Source organism: Diabrotica virgifera, chromosome 1, assembly GCF_917563875.1.
Source record: "Diabrotica virgifera virgifera chromosome 1, PGI_DIABVI_V3a".
NCBI lineage: Eukaryota > Metazoa > Arthropoda > Insecta > Coleoptera > Chrysomelidae > Diabrotica > Diabrotica virgifera.
In genome coordinates, this window is record NC_065443.1 from 209,157,750 (window position 1) to 209,178,693 (window position 20,944).

At 31.3% G+C, this 20,944-nt stretch overlaps 1 protein-coding gene across 1 annotated transcript in view; it reads left to right on the plus strand.

The window, feature by feature from the left end:
* Positions 1–831: 831 nt before the first annotated feature.
* The window catches only part of LOC114343732 (surfeit locus protein 4 homolog), a 31,245-nt gene continuing 11,132 nt past the window's right edge, over positions 832–20,944 (plus strand). Inside the window, exons 1-3 of the mRNA XM_028294571.2 lie at positions 832–999; positions 1,545–1,808; positions 20,041–20,271. Coding sequence (XP_028150372.1) covers positions 949–999; positions 1,545–1,808; positions 20,041–20,271 — 546 coding nt within the window. The 5' untranslated portion in view covers positions 832–948. The remainder of the gene's footprint in view (positions 1,000–1,544; positions 1,809–20,040; positions 20,272–20,944) is intronic.

Below are 20,944 nucleotides of genomic sequence, written 5' to 3' on the forward strand. Positions count from 1 at the left end.
TTACGAGAGAGCAGTAGAATTCTACATTAGTTATCAACACAGCCGGCTGGGCATAAAGACAGTATGCCAGTCAACCGAAACAAACGAATGCCGGTTTTTTCGTGCGTTATTAGTCGTTTTATTTCGAGTGAAATAGCAGAGAACGTTCGAGTTAAGTTTACGCGTTTACGAGGTTTGTTCCAACACAACGAAGAACAGTCATGTAACGATCACGTTACTATATAATTAACGTTCCATGGATTCCATGGTAACGAAATAATACGTTCCATGTTACTGCGCAGGACGGTGATCGTTACATGGACGGTTTCTTGTTGTGTTGGAACAAACGTCATATTATTGTGTTTTATCAAAACAGTTTTACTTTGGTTTTACTGTCAGGACAGCGATTACGAAGCCAGATAATGCTAAACCTGCATTTTCCTGGATGGATTGATAGACATGGAAACAAACACCGTGCCCTCCAAAATTGCCAGGATTCCTCCTATGGATTTCTCAATCTGGGGCATGCTTAAGAACAAAGTTTCTGCACGAAGATCGAAAATGTCGAAGATCTGAAGTCTGAAACATTGGATAACAATCGAGTAGGAAAGCATCAATGAAGATGTCGAAATACTTGCTTGCATTATTAATTTGATCAAAAAACGTTATTTGAAGTGTGTTGAGATGAATGGTGAACATTTTGAACACTTTTTGTAAACACGTAAATTATTTTGTTCAAATTTTCCAACTGACTCATGACCGTGACCACCCTGTATATTATTATTATTATTATTTATATACATCCTTAAATAAACATCCGCCTGTAATAAGATTCTAACTTCATACTGGTAATCCTTATAGATTTGACATTGACAACACTGATGTGTTCTTTGCATTTTGACTTTTGGCACTTTTGGTAGTTAGCTGACTGCGTGGAGCTTTTTGCTCAAAATAAAATAAAAAATAAAAATGAATATTCCAAATGAATATGTTTCAAACGCCGAAGATATTGCAGATAATGTAAGTAAAAATTAATATTATAGTTTTGTGTTCATTTACAGCTATCAATTTATTCAACATTTTAAAATTATTCCAAAAACTATTTTCAAAACCAAAATGTCACGTCACCTCTTAAGTCCCTTGGCCACTTTTTTTGTAGATTTAAATTTTTTTTAAAATAATAATGACGTAGAGCTATTGTTCTTTGTATACTTTTGGCATTTGTACAGCATATGTTACATAAATTATAATTTATGAAAATCAGTTAGGTTATAGTTTTCAGACTCATTCTTCAAAATTGTTGACCATATGGTAAAACCCCTGTTTATTAAAATTTTCTCCACCTTAAGTAGGTCACAGAAAGGTGTGTGAAAAAGTTTCCCCAAAGTTATGCGTTTTTCAACTTTTTCTTTTTATAATTATGATTTCCAAAACTGCATTATAGTGCCTTATAAACATACAAACTAAACTACCATAAAAATATCCTTTATGATTCCAGGAACAGTATTTTAAAATATTTTTTATAATTTTAATTAGCCATTATCTATTTTCATCTCTTACTTCAGGTTATCAGAAAATTAAAGCACATACTACCTACCTTGGCAAGAGTATGTCTGATATCAACATTCTTAGAAGATGGATTACGGATGTGGTTCCAATGGACAGAACAGAGGGAATATATGGACTTATCTTGGGGATGTGGCAAAATTTTAGCCACACTTTTTGTTATAGTTAATCTAGTTGGTCAATTGGGAGGCTGTGTTATGGTGATTATAAGATACAGAGTTAATATCGCTTGTGGAGTATTGTTCTTCATTGTTGTTCTACAGGTGAGTGATTTTTATTATGTGTGAACTATTAATCACTAGTTTTGTTGATTTTAACGAAAGATGCCTTTAAAAAAAGGTTGAAGACTTGAATAATTCATAAACAAATAGAATTCAAGCTTCCCTAGGATAAAACAAATGTATTAAAAAAAAACTAAGAAAGCCTACCGTTTACAGTAGGTCAAACATTAATACAAGATAATAAAAATGAGTAGGTAAATATTATAAGCCATAGGAAATAAAAATATAATAAAAGTTGCTAGTGATCTTTGAGATATGTTACATTTAGTATATTATACTAAATAATATCATCAGTTTTTTTTTAATTAAATGATCTTTAATCAAACAGATTTAATTAGTTTGGAGGAGTTGCATATATTATATAAATTGGAGGAGTTGCATATATTATATTATTATATAATTTGAAGGAGTTGCATATATTATATAAATAAGTACCAAGCCATGATCATTGCCGCCTTAAACAATATATTGCATTTAAAACGGTATTTCTTAAAAGTACTTCAGTGGATTTATGTAGTTTTTAAAGTGACCAATTCAAATATTCTCTTTTGTAGTCTCAAGATCCAACTGCAGAATCATTACGTTCATAAGTTAGTTACTGCAAGCGCCAGTTAACTTGGAGACAGTGAATATGCACAACGACACTGAGACTGATGATCATCCCATAAGCCACTGTGCAATGCGTCTCGCCAAGTTAACTGGAGCTTGCAGTAATTATAATCAAATTTTTATATACCTAAATTTAAGAATAGGAGAAACATTTATAACAGGTTGCCAGTCAAAAAGTGGCCACAAATAGTTTTCTTCTTCTTCTTTAAGTGCCTTGTCCTCCTAGAACATTAAATACAAATTTTGTAATCAATGGGTCTATTGAATAAAAAGAAGTATTTGCTTTTACTTCCTTGTATTTAAGTATTTACTTAATAGTAATTAAATAAACCATTGAAATGACTTTATTCAATTACTATTAAGTAAATACTTGTAAGTAAAAGCAGTGACCACCGTCTAGTAATAATGAGAATGAGAACAACAGAGGAAAAAGAAGAAAAGAGAAGAAAGGTAGTAAACGAAAAAATAAAAAGTTACAAATTAAAAGAGGAAAGATATAAGAAGAAATTCCAAGAAAAATTAGATAATACTCTGAAAGGTAGGGCAAAAAATACAAATAGAAGAAAAATGGGAATATGTAAAAACCAGCATAATCAAAGCAGCTGAGGAAACTTGCGGGAGAGCAAAAATAGCAAATACTAACAAGAGGAGAACGGAATGGTGAATGGAAGAAATACGAGAGAAAAAAGGAAAGAGGTTAAAATAGCGGTGAAAGCAGGAAAGGAAAGGTCATGGGAGAGATTTGGACAAAAAATGACAAAAAATTATGGGGAAAACCAAAAACTCTTCTACAGCGCATTAAAACAACTCAGACAAAAAAAAAGAGCACACGATGCCGAATATAAGAGACAAGAATGGAAACGTACTAACAAAAGAAAAACAAATAATGGAAAGATGGAGAGAACATTTCAAAGAGCTAACTCATGCAGACACAGAGAACATAGGGGATATACAAGAAAGGAATGAAGAACAACAAGTGGAATCCATAACAAGAGAGGAATTAGAGAAAGCAATAGAAAGAGTAAAATTGGGCAAAGCACCAGGCAAGGATCATATCACCCTGGAAATGATAAAATTCTTGGGGACAGAGGGAATGGATAGCATGAAAGAACTAATGAATGATATCATAAATAGAGCAGAATTACCAAAAGGACTGGAAGAAAGACATTATATCTGTACCATCTGTGAATAAGTCGATAACTCAAAAATGCAATTTTTCGGTAGGGCCATTTTAAACATTTTATTAGTTTTGAAGAATAAAAATTTAAGATTTGACTTATCCACTTATTCACGGTCTGTACCATCTGTGAATAAGTCGATAACTCAAAAATGCAAACTTTTCGGTATGGCCATTTTAAACATTTTATTAGTTTTGAAGAATAAAAAATTTAAGATTTGACTTATCCACTTATTCACGGATGGTACAGATATTACCAATACACAAAAAGGGAGACAAGAGAAACTGTAATAATTACTGAGGTATCACCATAGCAAGTATCCCTGAGAAGGTATTCTCAAGAATAATAGAGACAAGAATAAAAACCCAAATAAAAACAACTATGGTAGACACACAGTGTTGATTCAGGAAGGACAGAAGCACGCAAGACCTAATATTCACATAAAGACAAATAGGTAATCAAGAAAAATAGAGAGATACATGTGTGATTCATTGACCTGGAAAAAGCGTTTGACAGAATCCGAAGAAAGGACTTTGGAAGACACTATAAGAAAGGGGAGTCGACAGACACATAATAGAAGTAATAAAGGATATGTACAAAAATAATACAAATACAGTAAGAACCAATAACGAGGAATCCAGAGAATTTACTACAAGTCAAGGCGTCAAACAGGGATGCCTGCTGAGTCCACTGCTATTCTCAGTGGTACTGGATGAAGTGATAAAGAAAGCCAAGAGAAGAATGAGAAAACTAACATTAGGATACTGGCAAATGAAACGGACTCAACTATCGGAGCTACTATTTGCAGATGACATGGTATTGATAGCAGAAAACAGAGAAGACTTACGAACAATCTTGAAATCCTAGAAGAAAAACTATCAAACATAAATATGAAAATTAATACAGAGAAAACAAAAACAATAATAATTTCAAATATGAGTAAGACACACTCAATAGAATTAGACGGGAAACAACTAGAGCAAGTGGAATATTTGAAATACCTAGGATTAATAATCGAATCAAATGGTAAACAAGAGATGGAAATAAACGAGAGAATGGGACGAACAGGAAGCTTATTTAACGGTATGAAAACAACATTTTTGAGGAAAAAAGAGATACCGGAGAAAGTAAAAACGGCAGTCGTTAAGTCAGTAGTTAGACCAACAATCATGTATAGCAACGAGACATGGACATTGACGGGAAGACAAAAATCCAGAGTCAATGCTATGGAAATGAGGTTCCTGAGGAAAATATCAAATAGAAAGAGGACAGACAAAATATGAAACGAAACAATTAGACAAAACCTAAAATTAGAACCAATCAATGAAAAAATAGTGGAGGGACAACTTAGATGGTTCGGGCACGTGTGTAGAATGTCGAACGAGAGGCTAACAAAACGAGTGTTCGAAACGAGAGTGCAGGGGAAAAACAAAAGAGGAAGACCAAGAGTTATGTGGGTAGATGAAATCAGGAAACAAGTCGAGAAGAAGGGATTGACATTGGAAAGTGCAAGAAACCTAACGCAAGATCGGAAAGCATGGAGACTACAATGCCAAACTCAACTCCACCAGCCTTACACCTAAAGGTAGCAAGGCTTAGGACTAAGTAAGAAAGTAAGTAAAAGCAAATACAGTATAGTCTCGGTTATCCGCCATTCCGTTTTATCCACAGCACCATTTAAGCAAAAATTTTTTTTCAAATTTATATAACTTTGAAAATATTAAAGAATGAGTAAAAATTTTTTAAGATGAGATAAAATACGCCGAGCAACAAGAAGCTAGAGCTGTTGATATTATGATGCTACAAGATGGCGAGTATTGACAGCAACAAAACAAGATACATCGGCAAGACAGATGAAAATCGCTAGTTTTTTTCGTTCATCCTAAATCATCCTATCTACAATGTCCAATGTCAGTCAAAATTAAACTGATTCTCTTCTTCTTGTGCCACTCCTATCGGAGACTGGAAATCATCAAGGCCTAAACTTGTTCATTTAACGCTCCCTATTATCCGCCATTTTTGCTTATCCGCCCTTCCGTCGGCCCGTTTATGGCGGATAACCGAGACTCTACTGTACTTCTTTTTATTCAATAGACCCAGTAGTATGATCTTTACTTTGTCCACAGCCAACCTAAATAGTGTAGTGCTCACTCCATGCCACTGGGGGAAGTTACTAAGCCAGGATGTTTTTCTGCGCCCAGGGCCACGCTTTCCCTCTATCTTTCCTTAGATATTGCATGTAGCATTTCATATTTCGGATTTCTCATCATTTTGGCAAAGTACTCTAGTTTTCTTCTTCTTTTTATAGTATTCGAACAGTTTTAATTAAATTACTTAATAGTAATACATTTTTGAAAAAATTTCATTCATGATATACAGGGTTATTCACTATATTTTGACCCCCCTGTAAACTGCTTTATTTACAGAATTAGAAAAAAATGTAAAATACAAAAGTTACACGATTTTTATGTAGTTTTCAAAAATGATAGTAGAAAAACAGAGAAGGTGCAAACAAAATGGCTGCAGATGTTAAGTTTGTTCATTTAAATGGAACACCCTGGATATGGTTACACATTTGAATAGAACGTTCCGTAACAATCATTTCCATATAGAGTTTGATAGGCCTATCCGGAAGAATAAGCGAGATACTAGATAAATTTCAATCATAAATATCTAACTAAACTGAAATAAATATCTAGTATCCCGCTTATTCTTCCAGATAGGCCCATCAAACTCTGTCTGGAAATGTTTGTTACAGAACGTTCTATATAAATGTGTAACCATATACAGGGTGTTACGTTTAAATTAACAAAGTTAACATCTGCGGCCATTTTGTTTGCACCTTATGTTGTTTTTCTACTATCATTTTTGAAAACTACATAACAAATCGTGTAACCTTTGTATTTTATACATACATGCATACATACATAATCGAAAACCTCTTATACCCGTAGGTGTCGAGATGTACAAGCTTTCTTAAATTTTGTCTACAAATTTACGTCACTCTTTTCTGTCTCTAGCTAGTTCCTTTGCCTCACTCCATATCTTCCCTCTTTCTTCGAGAATCTAATTTATGCTTTTGTTCCATGTTTTTCTTGGTCATCCTCTACGATTTTTCCCTATTCTTCTCGCCTCCCATATCTTCTTCATCTGTCTAGTTTCGTTCATTCTGATCATGTGTCCCCACCATTTCAGTTTCTTTTCTTCTGCTTTTACCTTGTGACCTTGTTACCTTGTGATACCTAGTGATTTTGTTCCTAGTTCTTGTCTAATGTCTTCTTTCGTCTTCTGTATGTTCTTCTAACACCCAGCACTTTCCTCAAGTATTTCATTTCACTTGCTTGCAGTCGCTTTGTTTGTCTTTCGTCAAGTACCCAGTTTTCTGCCCCGTAGGTTAATACAGGTTGGTACACTGTTTGGTATACAATCATTTTAGTTTTTGTTGTTATTTCTTTTCTGTTCAAGAAGTTTTTGTATAGTGCATGATATAATCTAGTTGCTGAGTTTATTCTGGCACCAATCTCGTCTTCTTGTGTCTTGTTATTCAAACTTATCCCTAAGTACTTGAATACTTCTATTTGTTCGATTATATTTCCTTCAATGATAATGTTTATTTTTGTGTTGTTTTTTGTTACTACGATCACTTTAGTTTTCTCGGTGTTTACTCTTCAGTTGTATGGTTTTAATTCTTCTGTCCACATTGTCATGTTCTTTTGAAGGTCTTTTTCTGTTTTTGATATAAGCACTATATCATCTGCAAATACACATGCTTCTACTTTGACTACTTGTATATTTCTGTATCCGGCAATATATTTTTTTGTTTTTCGCTAGCAAGCTTTTATTACTTCGTCCATAACGCTTATAAACAATAATGGACTCAATACACCACCCTGTCTGACTCCACCGTTATTTTTGAAGATTTTTGAAGTTCTGTTTCTTGTTCTTACTTGGTGGTTTGAATTTTCAAATTATGTAAGTATTTTATATATTTTTTAAATTCTGCAAAGAAAGCAGTTTACAGGGGGGTCAAAATATAGTGAATCACCCTGTACCTACTTATGTATGCATTTTTTTTTTATATCAAATTAAAGCTTTTTTTTTTCTAATACGATGATATAAAGTTGCCTGTGAAAAAACGGTTGCAAATTAGTATTGCGCCAGCTGTTAATAACGCCAGGTACCAGAGATAAAGTGAAAGAAACCTAGCATGCAACACCACAGGTTTAACAATGTTGACAATGTTTGATGGCAAATGTGAGTTGTTCAAGCAATCATTATTGAGAAAACTAAATTTGAATTTTAGTGTGTCAATGCATACAATTCCTTTGAGTATCAAAATATAGGCATAATCAAAACAGCTATAAGGAAATAACCAGTTATTAGCCAGTCAAAAAAGTAGACAAAATTATATTTTTTAAAATCTTGAAAGAATCACACAAAAAATCTAATTATTAATGGAATCCAATTTTTATTTTGTAAACTATTAACCCCTTCAGCCCTTATTGCATTAATCCATATGGAAATACAATATAATTTTATTTCACCCATCCTCTGGTGGTTTAATACATTTTAAATGCAATCAAAGGACATCGCACACATCTTATGGAAAATATAATGTCACTCAAATTCAATAAAATTTATACCAATAGATTCGTTTTAAATTAACGATCAAATCTTATCATTGCGCCAACTCTCTATTTTCAAAAATAAGAGCAGAAATTGATATAAATAAATCTGAAATCAAATGGGTAGGTACATAAGTTAGAGAGAGAAAAAATATTTTAAAATACCCAGATTTTCGGTACTCCATAAATCAGCGGATTAGTTTCACTAATCCGCTTAGGCCCAGCGGGATTTAAGCTGTTATGAATAGCACTCAGAGCAATAATGATTGTAAACTAACATTTTATGGACTCCAAAAATGTGATTTCGATAAACTTTAATTGCAATTTGCGCCGTAATTAATCATAATTAAGAGTTGGCGCAATGATAAGAATTGATCGTTATATTAAAACGAATCTAATCGTATAAATTTTATTGAATTTGAGTGACATTATATTTTCCATAAGATGTGTGCGATGTCCTTTGATCTTCAGTTTATATCTAATTCATGACATTATTGTAATGCAGTAGTGCAGTATACAGCAATCAAACATCTAACATTAGTGGTGTTCTGATCTTAAAGCCCATGACATAGCAATTTCTGTTTCTGCACAATATATCTATATGTGTAAAAATGTTTATAATTTCTAATAGAATTTCAAGGCTCTTACAAATATTTGGACAATAGTTGAGATAATCCTTATCATAAAAGATTAAAAATTTCATTCTTTTTCTTTTTATATTTATCTATTTATTTATTTATTAACGGTTTCACCATTATTCAAAAAAGTAATACAATGAATTATAAAATAGTTGACATAGTTAAATTCTAACATATACAATAAAAACAATATGAAACGTGTTCAAAATATGATGTAACACCATGAACAAACTAAACATGATCAACACAATTTAACAATTGCCTAAAAGAATAAATTGAACTAAAGAATGGATCGATCAACAGTATATGTGTTAAGGTGCCTAAGAGCTCTAGTCATATCATCTCAGTATACCTTCCAACAGTTTCACCAAAGAATATAGATGTGAGTAGAAGGGTACTGCCCTGTAACGTTTTAGCATAGGATTTTGTGTTCCCACTGAGTAGGTGCATAGACCTGACAACAACTACGGAGCTTATGCAATCTCACCACCGCCCGTACCGCGGCTGCAACATCCCTCGTCAACAAGGCTGCTTTGAAGTGACAAATAGACGTGACCATCTGTTCCATATAAAAGCTTCTTCTAGGAGAGTATATTATATTCTTTTGTTTCACCATTTTAGTAAAGTTTTGTAATTTTCTGAGGATTAGAATTGTAAATGATTTGAAAACAAGATGTTTTCTATTTACAATTTCTGCTGCATTATATGTGTGCCACTGCCATATGTCCCGTTGTATTTCCCCATACACTAATTGTATACCAGTATTACTCAGTTCAAAAAAACATGTTTTTTCACTTTTTCTATTTGTAAATTAACATAACACAAAATAATAAATAACCTATTATCTTAAAACTTATTGGATAACAGACTAACAATACCAATACTAATTTGTTATAACCAGTCATTAGAAAATATGCAAATTTTTTATTGTATTTATTAAGAACCTAGCATATCCCTTTTGAAAATTAGGAAGTTTAAAAATGGTCATAAAATACATACTTTTGGCATGAGAAAAAGTCCTATTAAAATTGGGATAATTAGGTCAAAAGTAACCAAAGTTACTGGTAGTTGTGGTAAAGATTACTATTGAAATTTGATAATAGTTTCTTTAGGACATAAATATTGTAGTGCTGAATTTGGGGTCAAAACATACGGAAATTGCAAACAAATTAGTTGTGCTGTTTTTATTGTATTCAAAAATCATATATGGAGTTCTTTAATGCTTTGTTGTATCAGTTTATTTTATCAATCAGGAAATAAAAAGTTAATCTTGATTTTTTAAATACAATGTGAAAATTAAAACATTTTGAAAAACAAAAATTTGAAAACAAAATGAACTGCTTATGACTGAAGTTTAAAAACATGTTTATACCATATAATAGGCTCTATTCCACAAAATAAGTTTACAAAATATGAATACTTAAAAGACAACCATTCTGAAAGTACCTATTTGCAACAAACTAATTTTAGGGCTCCATCTTTAAATGTCTGTAGCTTTCATTGGAAGTATAAAAAAACCTTTACAGACTTGATGTATTAATATTTTAAATTACAAAGGAATAGGTTTTAAACAAACAATTGTTTTTCTATTATTCTAAATTCCCAAGGTCAAGTAGTATCAACCACAATACTTAAATAGTGTTTGTAGAACATGTAGATATTACACTATTTGATTTGAATAATTAGACTGTTAAATATTTACTTAAACTTAGATTTTTAAAAGAATGCATTTATAGATAATAGGAAATAATCGATAAAGCGCTTTCTAAATATTTATGTTAATTTGCAATGTTATCAGCTTGACTGTCAATTATGTATCTACATAGGTGAGAATGACATTATTAATAATATTCCAGACATACTGTGATAACACTGATGATAAAAATAATTATTGTTACACATAATTATATGAGTTGATAAATTATATATTTATGACATTTGGCACTAATTGAAGGGCTTGGTGCAATAACCGTCCACATGCACATTGCATAGTTTTGAGGGAAATGTGCATACATCGATCCTAAGGACTATTCTATTAACATTTTTGGTGCAATAACCGTCCACATTGTTCTACATTGAATTTCTTACACACTAGGTGTACAGTTTTTGCTCCAAACTGTTCGGAAGTGTGTTTGAAGGCAAGAAATGTCACAAACTTAATTTCGACAGAAGTGGTCTTAACCGCTTATTGCACCAAACCCTTCAATTATTGTAACAGTTAGATACCTGTTTGATGCCAATTTAAATCTGTGCTCCGACTAGAGTGTAAGGTCTATTGTTAAAACCCTATTAGCAATGATATGATGTAAATATGATTTTATTTTATTTTATTTTTATTTTATTTTATTTGGGATACAGACAGGACAAACCCATAAAAGTATCCTTTACAGAATTTCAGATACATTTACAATTTTACAAACTGATATATAACTACAAACTAAAAGTAAAAATATTCATTGAAGTAAGAACATAAATACAGAAAATGATATAATATGTATGAACAAAAGAGAAGAAAAAAAAATGAGAAAATAAGCGATAACAAGACTGAATACACCAAAAGACTAAGTTTCAAGAAAGTGATTCTTCAATAGTTTTTAATCATATCCGCTTTATGAAAGAAGATATCAATATCCACAACGCTAGACAATTTATTATAAATATTTGTCATTATATGAGCAGGTGAATTTAAAAAGTAATTTGTGCATGCTTGGTCCGTAACAAAAGTATAATTATTTCTAGTAGTGTGGCTTGGAGTACGAATTTTCAGGAAATTTATAAGGTCAATACAATCTACATTATTATTTAGGACCTTGTGAACAAATAAGACATCCACAATTTGTCTACTATGCTACTATATTAAAATACTATTGACATATGCCATATATAACGTTCTAATGGTAAAAGGGCTTTGTAACTCAAAACAAGTTCTATATATGAAGCCCAACTGCTTACTGGCTTTTCTAGTAATATTAGAGATATGTTGATCAAAGAGTAGCTTACGGTCCAAAAGTATACCAAGATCCTTAACGCTTTCTACTGCATGCAGTACACAGTTAGAAATTTCATATGTATTATAGTTTAAGTCAGGGCTGCTGCGAGAAAAATGTATATAATTACATTTTGAAACATTTAAAAACAGGTTATTTCTTACACAATAATCAGATAAATTGTTTAAGTCTTCTTGAAATTGAATTCTATCATTAGGACATGAAATACAGTGATATATCTTTAAATCGTCGGCATACATAATAAATTTAGCAAATTTAAAACAGGCAGAAATATCATTAACATATAAATTAAAAAGTAAAGGACCTAAATGGGACCCCTGAGGCACTCCTGACGTAGTGATCACAGCATTGGATTTAAAAGCTCCTAAAGTTACTTGATATTAATATATATGATATTAATATATTATATGATATTAATATTATCTTCTCTTTAGCTGTACATTGTGTACATCCCCTGATGAGCGTCATCCCAGTACTGTAGATCGCCTTATATGAAGTCTAGGATGTGTTTTTTGTATTCCGTGTTGTCTCTGTCTCAGGTTTTTTCAAACATTGATTCTCCGATCAGGTTTTCAGCATTTATTCTTAGCATGTGCCCCACCCATCTCAATATACATACATATATGTAATTGAAAGAGGTATAACTCAAAATAAAAATGTTTCTCCCATAATACATTGTAATTTATGGCTCTATATATTGTTATTTCAAAAGTTTCCAATAGAATCTTGTCCTTTTGAGTAAGTATCTAAATTTCTGATCCATACGTTAAAGTTGGTTATATCGGAGTTTTATACATTTTAGTTTTTGTAGTTCTTGAGATATTTCTTGATTTTAGTTGTTTTGATAGACCAAAGTAGCATCTGTTAGCAACGAGGAGTAGTCTCTTGGTTTTGATGTTTATATCATTTTGTGTATCGACAAGAGAGCCAAGATATACAAATTCTTGAAAAACTGCAGTGGTTTGTCCATTTTTAATTAAGTTCGCATCCGTTTTTAAGAAATAGCTGGTATTATTATGTAATTTTTACTTGTAATATTTATTACAAGTACAATGGGTTTTGAAGCTTCCTATAGTTGTAAGATTCCTTATTTAACTGTAGATTCACCACTCTCTATAATGTTTATGTTATTTGCATATGCAAGGAGTTGGATGGTCCTATTAAATATGCTGCAGTTGCTGTTAATTCCTATGGTTTATTTCAGGTAAATTAAAAAAACTGGAATAATAACAAGAGCCAAACTGTGTGTCAATGAATGTATATTCGTATTTATGATAAATTCTACTGTTTATAATTTTTAAAAGTATCTTGAGTACATGAGGCATTAGCGATATTGTCATATATTTACAATGTCTAGCAGCTAATGTCGTAGGTATAGGGACAAGTCTGTTGTTATTTGTCCATTTGAATATATTTTGTTCAGGAGTTTAATAGTTTATTAAGAACCTCCTCTAGTGCGGCAGATTCGTGCAAATATTATAAGAATTGTGCATTTAATGATAGAAGCATATAATTTGGACCACATATACTACACATATAAAGGTTCAAAATTAGATAGGAGGCCATCTCAGATTTTGCCTTTTACAAAAATGGCGCGGATTCAAAATGGCGACTATATATATATATATATATATATATATATATATATATATATATATATATATATATATATATATATATATGTGACTAATAGCACGATAACTTTTGAACGAGACTTCAGATTTCAACCAAATTTGGTATATAGGTTCTTTTTTTGATGTATAAGATATAAGTTCTTGAACCGGAAGAATCGGTTTACCAGAAATTGTGTTTTTCCTGGTTTTTATGTAAAAATATGTTGTTTTTTTTTCAATTATTTCACCCTGTATGTATTAATTTTTCAAATAGTTAATACGGCCATTAAAAAGAGCGTAAAAATATTTTTTAGGAAATATTTTTAACTTTTTAGTTATGTTAATTACCATTTATTAAGTGCAAAACGTATCTTCACATGTACCTATATGCGGCAGATTCGTGCAAATATTATAAGAATTATTGTGCATTTAATGGTAGAAGGATATAATTTAGACCTCATATACTACACATATAGAGGTTCAAATTTAGATACGAGGCCATCTCAGTTTTTGTCCTTTTTACAAAAATGGCGGGTATTCAAAATGGCGACTATACATATGTGACTAATAAATAGTACGATAACTTTTGAACGAGATGTCAGAATTCAACCAAATTTGGTATATAGGTTCTTTTTTTGATGAATAATATCGAGGTCTTGAACCGGAAGAATCGGTTTACCAGAATTTGTGTTATATAAACAATAGGACCATAATTTTCTAACCATCACCTTTTTATTTTTATCCTCTTTCTCCACACCAATTTTCATGTCTTTAAAATACTCATAACGTATATTATTATAATAAAAACGATCGATATTACGAGTGAAAATTGCCAAAAATAGCAAAATTCCAATCAAAAATTAGGTTGGAGAAAATGTTATCTCAAAGTTCAAAATCGGTATACGTTAAAAAAATGCATTTTCTCGGCTTCCCATGGAGCAATTTTCTTCATTATTTTTTTGTTCCCAAGTAACTCGAGTAGATCCATCTAACTAATGTATTATTAAATGTCAAACTTGCTTTTGTTTTGTTATAATAGATTAATTTATTTATAAGAAAAGAAAACTACATCTTTTTTCCAGTGGTAGACTTTTTTTAGATAAACTTACTACAAGTGTACCTTTTAAAGTTAAAACACAAATATTCTCATTTGAAAGCTGTATAATTATTTAAACAATATTTATTTAAACAAATTAAATATTTTTGTTATAATAAATAAAGTAATTTATTATAACAAAACAAAAGCAACTTTGACATTTAATAATGCGTTAGTTAGATGGCTCTACTCGGGTTACTTGGGAACAAAAAAAGAATGAAGAAAATTGCTCCATGGGAAGCCGAGAAAATGCATTTTTTTAACGTATACCGATTTTGAACTTTGAGATTACATTTTCTCCAACCTAATTTTTGATTGGAATTTGCTATTTTTGGTAATTTTCACTCGTAATATCGATAGTTTTTATTATAATAATATATGTTATGAGCATTTTAAAGATATAAAAATTGGAGTGGAGAAAGAGGACCGAAACAAAGAGGTGATGGTTCGAAAATTATGATCCTATTGTTTATATCTTTGCCGTAAATGCCGGTCAACTTTGACCGGTTGTATCTCAGGAACCACTTATCACAATTAAACTTTTTTTCTTTTAAAAGAAGCGTCCTGCCCTTTTTTTTCCAGTGCCGTTTTCATGATTTAATTTAATATTTCCCGAGATATTATATTTGTTTATAAGCCAAAAAATTGTTTATAATTTTAAAATATTCCCGAGGTCGCTTTAATAGTCAAATTTCAATTCTGTAAAGTACATTAGATAGGTACGGTTTTTTTTATACAAAAATCATAGTTATTCTTATGTATCATAATAATTATTGTGATTATTATAGCGACCGTAAATTTTTAATTAACAATTCAATTGTTGCTAAACTGTTCATTCAATTTCCATCGGCTTCTGGAATTATAATCTATACGAAAAGAGCTTTTATATTACACTTTTATATACAGTTATTTAATTATTGATAAACAATTACTTATCTAAAATTTTAGTTGAAAATTAAAGATTTTGTTGGAAATCCCCGCATTTTCCGGGGAAAATTTTCGTCAAAGTAAATCGGGAAAAACACATCTCTATGCAGAATTTAATTACGGTGAATTTTTACTTGGGTGTTTTTGGTGTAAAAGTAAAATATTTGGAGTTATAGAGCAAAAATTGAAAAAAAAACAATGCACAAATCTGCACCGTTTACTTTAAAAAATTCATAACCTTTACCAGAATAAGACTGAAAGCTTAAAACAGATACAGATGTCTTCAGAAATGTTTGAACTATATATTGTAAAAATTTCAGAAAAAAATATTAAAATAGAGCAGAGTTGTAGCGAGGTAAACGCAAAAAAAACGTGATTTCATTTTTTTTTATTTTTAGGGTAAAATGGCGATTTTGACAATGTTCCCCCACATAAAATCAAAATAAACCTCATTTCCGTTTTCAGCACCATCAAGAACATACAGTATGACAAAAATTGGCCATTCGCCTCTCCGTGGTCGTCAGTACCTGGTCATTTTAAGGTTGCCTACCGCTCGCCTATTAACATTAATTGAAAAATAGAAAGATTTTTACCGGATAATTATAATATTCCGAGAAGGGACATTAAATGGATATTAAAATTTTGTTTGCTTTCTTGTAAGTAGAGAAATTGTTGGATAATTGCAATATTTTTAGAAAGTATACAAACAAAGAGCTTTTTGAATTCTTGTTGGTATGGTAACCAAAATAGTTTTTAATGATCAGTAATAAATATATTATAGTAATGACTGTAATTAGATGTTCATAGATGTTTGATCCATAGATATAATTTCTTTCTTCTTTAATCATAGCGCAAACTATGCAGAGAAACTTACTGCTGAAGAAAAAAACATCTATTAATAATGAAAACTAAACATGTACAAATGTACCTACGTTAATAAATAGAATAAACTTTGTTAGTGCTACTTGGTTGTTTGCAACTGTGAAGGTGCAACTAGCGCAATATAGCAAAGTGAGCAGATGATAAAAAAGGAAGTACACGTCGGAGATGCATGTCTTTAGCAAATTCAGAACATTGTTGTCAACTCTTATCCGACAGTTTGTTATAACTATTTTATTCTTTGAATCAAGGAAAATTGTAAAATGAAAAAAAAAGATTTATTCCAATATTTCTTAAACTGACTGCTTTTCTGATGTAAATACCGTTAAAATTCACATTAAACAAAGTACCTAACTCACCAAATTCTACAACAAATACAAATATTAAATTGCATTAAGAAGTCAAACAATTTTGAATTTTTTAACTTGTTTTGTCGTCTCGATAAATTGTCAAAACTTCTTAATCGCACTTAACGTTATGAGTATTGACCGTTTCGAACAAACTCTAATCTTACTTAATCCTCTTGGTTTCGTTCGGAACATAGGGCTCCTACGGTTCTCTTCCACTTGTTTCTATTTTTTGCATCTATTTTTATTTCTGTCCATGTTTTATTGATGTTTTCTAATTCTTTCTCTGTACTTCTCTTTCAGGTTTCTGATGGTCTTCCACTTCTTGTGTTTCCTGTCGGCTTATATTCAAGGACTTCCTTTGTCATGTCTTTTTCTTTTCTTAGTGTTTTTCAGGTTTCAGTTCCATATAGTAACACACTGTTTACATTAGTGCTGAAGAGTGTTTTTGGATAGTTCTCTAGATCTCCATATTATTGTTTAATGAGTACTATGTTATTCGGGCTTGATTAATGCTATTTTCCACATCTTTATCTATTTTTCCTTTATTCATCTAACTCTAATCAGTTAATGATAAAATAATGATTTTATAGAAAACTTTTATTAAAATACAGAAAATGTGTAAGAAATTTTGTAGATATTTATAAAGCGAATGCTTCATCCTTTATTTCTTCATAAGATTCATCATTAGAGTAATCGGAATCTTCATCAAAATTTATTAATATCTGATTAAAGAGTTTATCAAACAAAGGTTGTTTATAGAGTAACTTGTTATATGTTGTATACCCCTTGTATACTATTAATATACGACATATGACAGGTGTCCGAAACAAATGAGAAGCGTTGAAGAGCCCTATTGATCAATTCGTCGTCAATTTGGTTCTTTTCCCACATAATTGTTCGATTCTTCAGATTAAAATTTATCGAAAAATCCATCGCATGATCCCATCTCATTGAATAGTTAACAAGTACGTTTCAATTCCCACATAATTTTTTAATGCAGCCCAAACCAGTTCGATGGATTGAGATCAGGTGACAGTCTTAATTCATCATGATCATATTATCTTCCAATAGAATCAATACCATAGTTTACAAACCTGGGCTTATTGATTTTGATCTAATCGTAAAGATCAGGTCGGGGAATGTTATGATAAACATTCGTGAGATGAAAATTTTTTGTGAGATAAAAAAGAAATGAAATTATACTAAAATCACAATTAAGATGCACTATAGTTTGTTTTTAAACCAAGAGGAGTGATTCAAATTTACCGCGCTGTAATGCTTGTTTATAATTGGTCCAACCGCAGGCAAGTTTACCCCACTGTTATCAAATTTTGACACTAATGACATTTATCAAGTTTTGACACTTTTGCATTTCATAGGTTAATTCAGTTATATCGGCGATTTTTTGTGTTTTCTGTGTTATTTCTTTAATTTTTAGATTTTTAGTCTGCTTTCTTGGGTGTGAATCTGACTTTTTAGTTTACACCTCCTGGTTAAAAAATAAACCATAGAAGTAAACAACCAAGACCAAGACACTTGAATGTTACGAGGAGCATTCCTGAATAATGATTTACAATGTATAAACTTTGTAAATCATGATTTGTGATTTATACAATGTAGGTATATACATTGTAAATCATGGTTCAGTAGTGCTCCTCGTAACATTCAAGTGTCTTGGTTTGTTTATTTCTAGTGCATCTTTACTGTGATCTTAGTATTGTAGATGTGGAAAGTTTAGCGATAAAAGCCTATAACATTCTTATTTATTGTTTCCCATCTTTAGACGTATCTGACGAGTTTGGCAACTGCCACTGTGACAGTGACAGTTTTAGTTGACATACTCCTCTGATACGTCTAAAGGTGGGAAACAATAAATATAATGTAAATTTATACGTTTTTATCGCTAAATTTCCCACCTCCACTAGTTTCGTTTCTTTTTATCTCACAACTTAATATGTTTTCTATCTTTTGCGTTATTTTACCGGTTATTAGGCGCGCTCAGCACTGTATAGCTTAACCATGTTTTTATGTCAACTTTTTTACTAATTAAAGTAGGAGCTGTGGTAGGGGCTTTGTCAACATTTTTATTGTGATGTGGTGCATTGTCAACAACGATAACACTGATTTTATATATTTTATACCGATGATATTTTTCTTATTAATTGTCCTTAAAAAGTAATTTTGTTATTAATGTAATTTTAAAACAAATTAGTCATTTGTACTATAATTACTTGATAGTTTCCTGTTATTTAATTGTATTGTAATATAAAAGTTCATAATATAACAAATAATGCTTACATAATACCCTCATCATAACAATCAACTTGAGTTAAGCGTTCAAAACGCATTTATCATTGAAATAAAAGACTTTTTTCTCGGACATGATAAAAAAATAATTTGCCGTTGTTAGGAGAGGATTTTTCGTAAGTCTTGATGTTAATGACTTTAATGTTCGACTGGTATATTATTTGAGGAATAATGATATGATTTCAAAGTCAGTTAAAAATATGATATATTTCCCTAGGGCGTTATTTTTTTAGAATAACACCATAGGGTATTAAATTTAAATAACTAGTTAGATACTGTCAAGTTGACAAATAACAACCTAAGTAAAACTATGGTTACCACAATTACATTACGACTATTGCTGGTAAATGTACTTACATATTTGAAAACTAATTAATTCAAAATTCATTCAAATTTTTTGTATACAAAGAATATTTAGTCGGACATTAAACGTTGAACTTACCACGGGTATTATGGATAATAACGCTTTCGGTCAACGTATATCCCGAGTGCCATATTATGGATAATAACGCTTTCGGTCAACGTATATCCCGAGTACCAAAGGCCCTCGGGATATACACCATTGGCTTCAAGCGTTAGTGTCCTTGGCACCTTAATACCTCCTTGTAATACCCTTGGCACCTTAATAACTAAAACACGTTTCTTCGGCAACTTGTTATCTATAGGAGAGACGGTGCTTAAGCATAGGACTCCATGCACAGTTTTTCTCTTAGACTTAGAAACTTAGAAAATTAAGCAATAAACTAGCTTGATATATTACAACGATTTTTAGGGATTGATTGATCTCTTGACACATCTCTTATGATGACATGATCTCTTGATCACATGACAACCGCTTAACGCGCGATTACAACTATATACATGCGTTTAAAGCGCGTTAGCATGTGGACGACCTGTTTCTTCAATGTTGTTTGATATAAAATGAATATATATATATATTTTTTGATTAGAATTAAATGTTTATATAACTTATTATTTTTTCAGACGTTAGCCTACAGCATTCTCTGGGACCTCCAGTTCCTGTTCAGAAACTTAGCTCTCATAGGAGCCCTTTTGTTGGTTTTAGCAGAAAGCCGAGGTGAAGCCAAAAGTCTATTCGCCGGAGTTCCATCACTCGGCGATAACAAGCCCAAGAATTATTTGCAACTCACCGGAAGAGTGTTGTTGGCGTTCATGTTTATCACTCTCATCCGATTTGAATTGAGTTTCTTGCAGGTAAAGTCATTTTTCTTTCTGATTTTGGGTGAGCCCGCATTAAATACAGCGCAGTCGGACCTACATTAGACCAGTTGCCTTTATTCGTGATCCAAATTAACTTGTCGATCGGATAATATTATTTTCAACAAGAAAGTGAGAATACATTGAAAATAATGCGACATTTTTTCGAAAAATTGTTGACAGGCAATAGCCACGAGAGCCCACAGAGCTCGAGTGACTATATGCTTATAAAGAGGAAGATGAAGAACGTACAAAATTCAAGTCTTTGTAAATAAACATTCAGTGACATTTATCACAATTAAAGTTTTTTAACTTATCAAAGTGAACAGCACAGTTTAGTAAATATTTAGACCTAGAAATTAATAACTAGCTAAAATTATGTATATAAATACAGCTATACTCATGAAATAATCTTACCGAATTACACTCGAGCGCTTAATCGCTTAAGTTTATTATGGTTCATTTTCTTAACTGTTACAGTTGTCAAAAACTAGGAAACTTGTAATTAAACAGAAACAAAATACGTTATTCCCACTATAATAAGTTAATTTAAAGTAGATTATTCCCAGTATAATAATAATCTGATTGGACAGAATTAAACACGTGATGAAAAACCTTACACGATTGGAAATAAAAATCATTAAAAAATAATCATAGTAATGGATGGCAC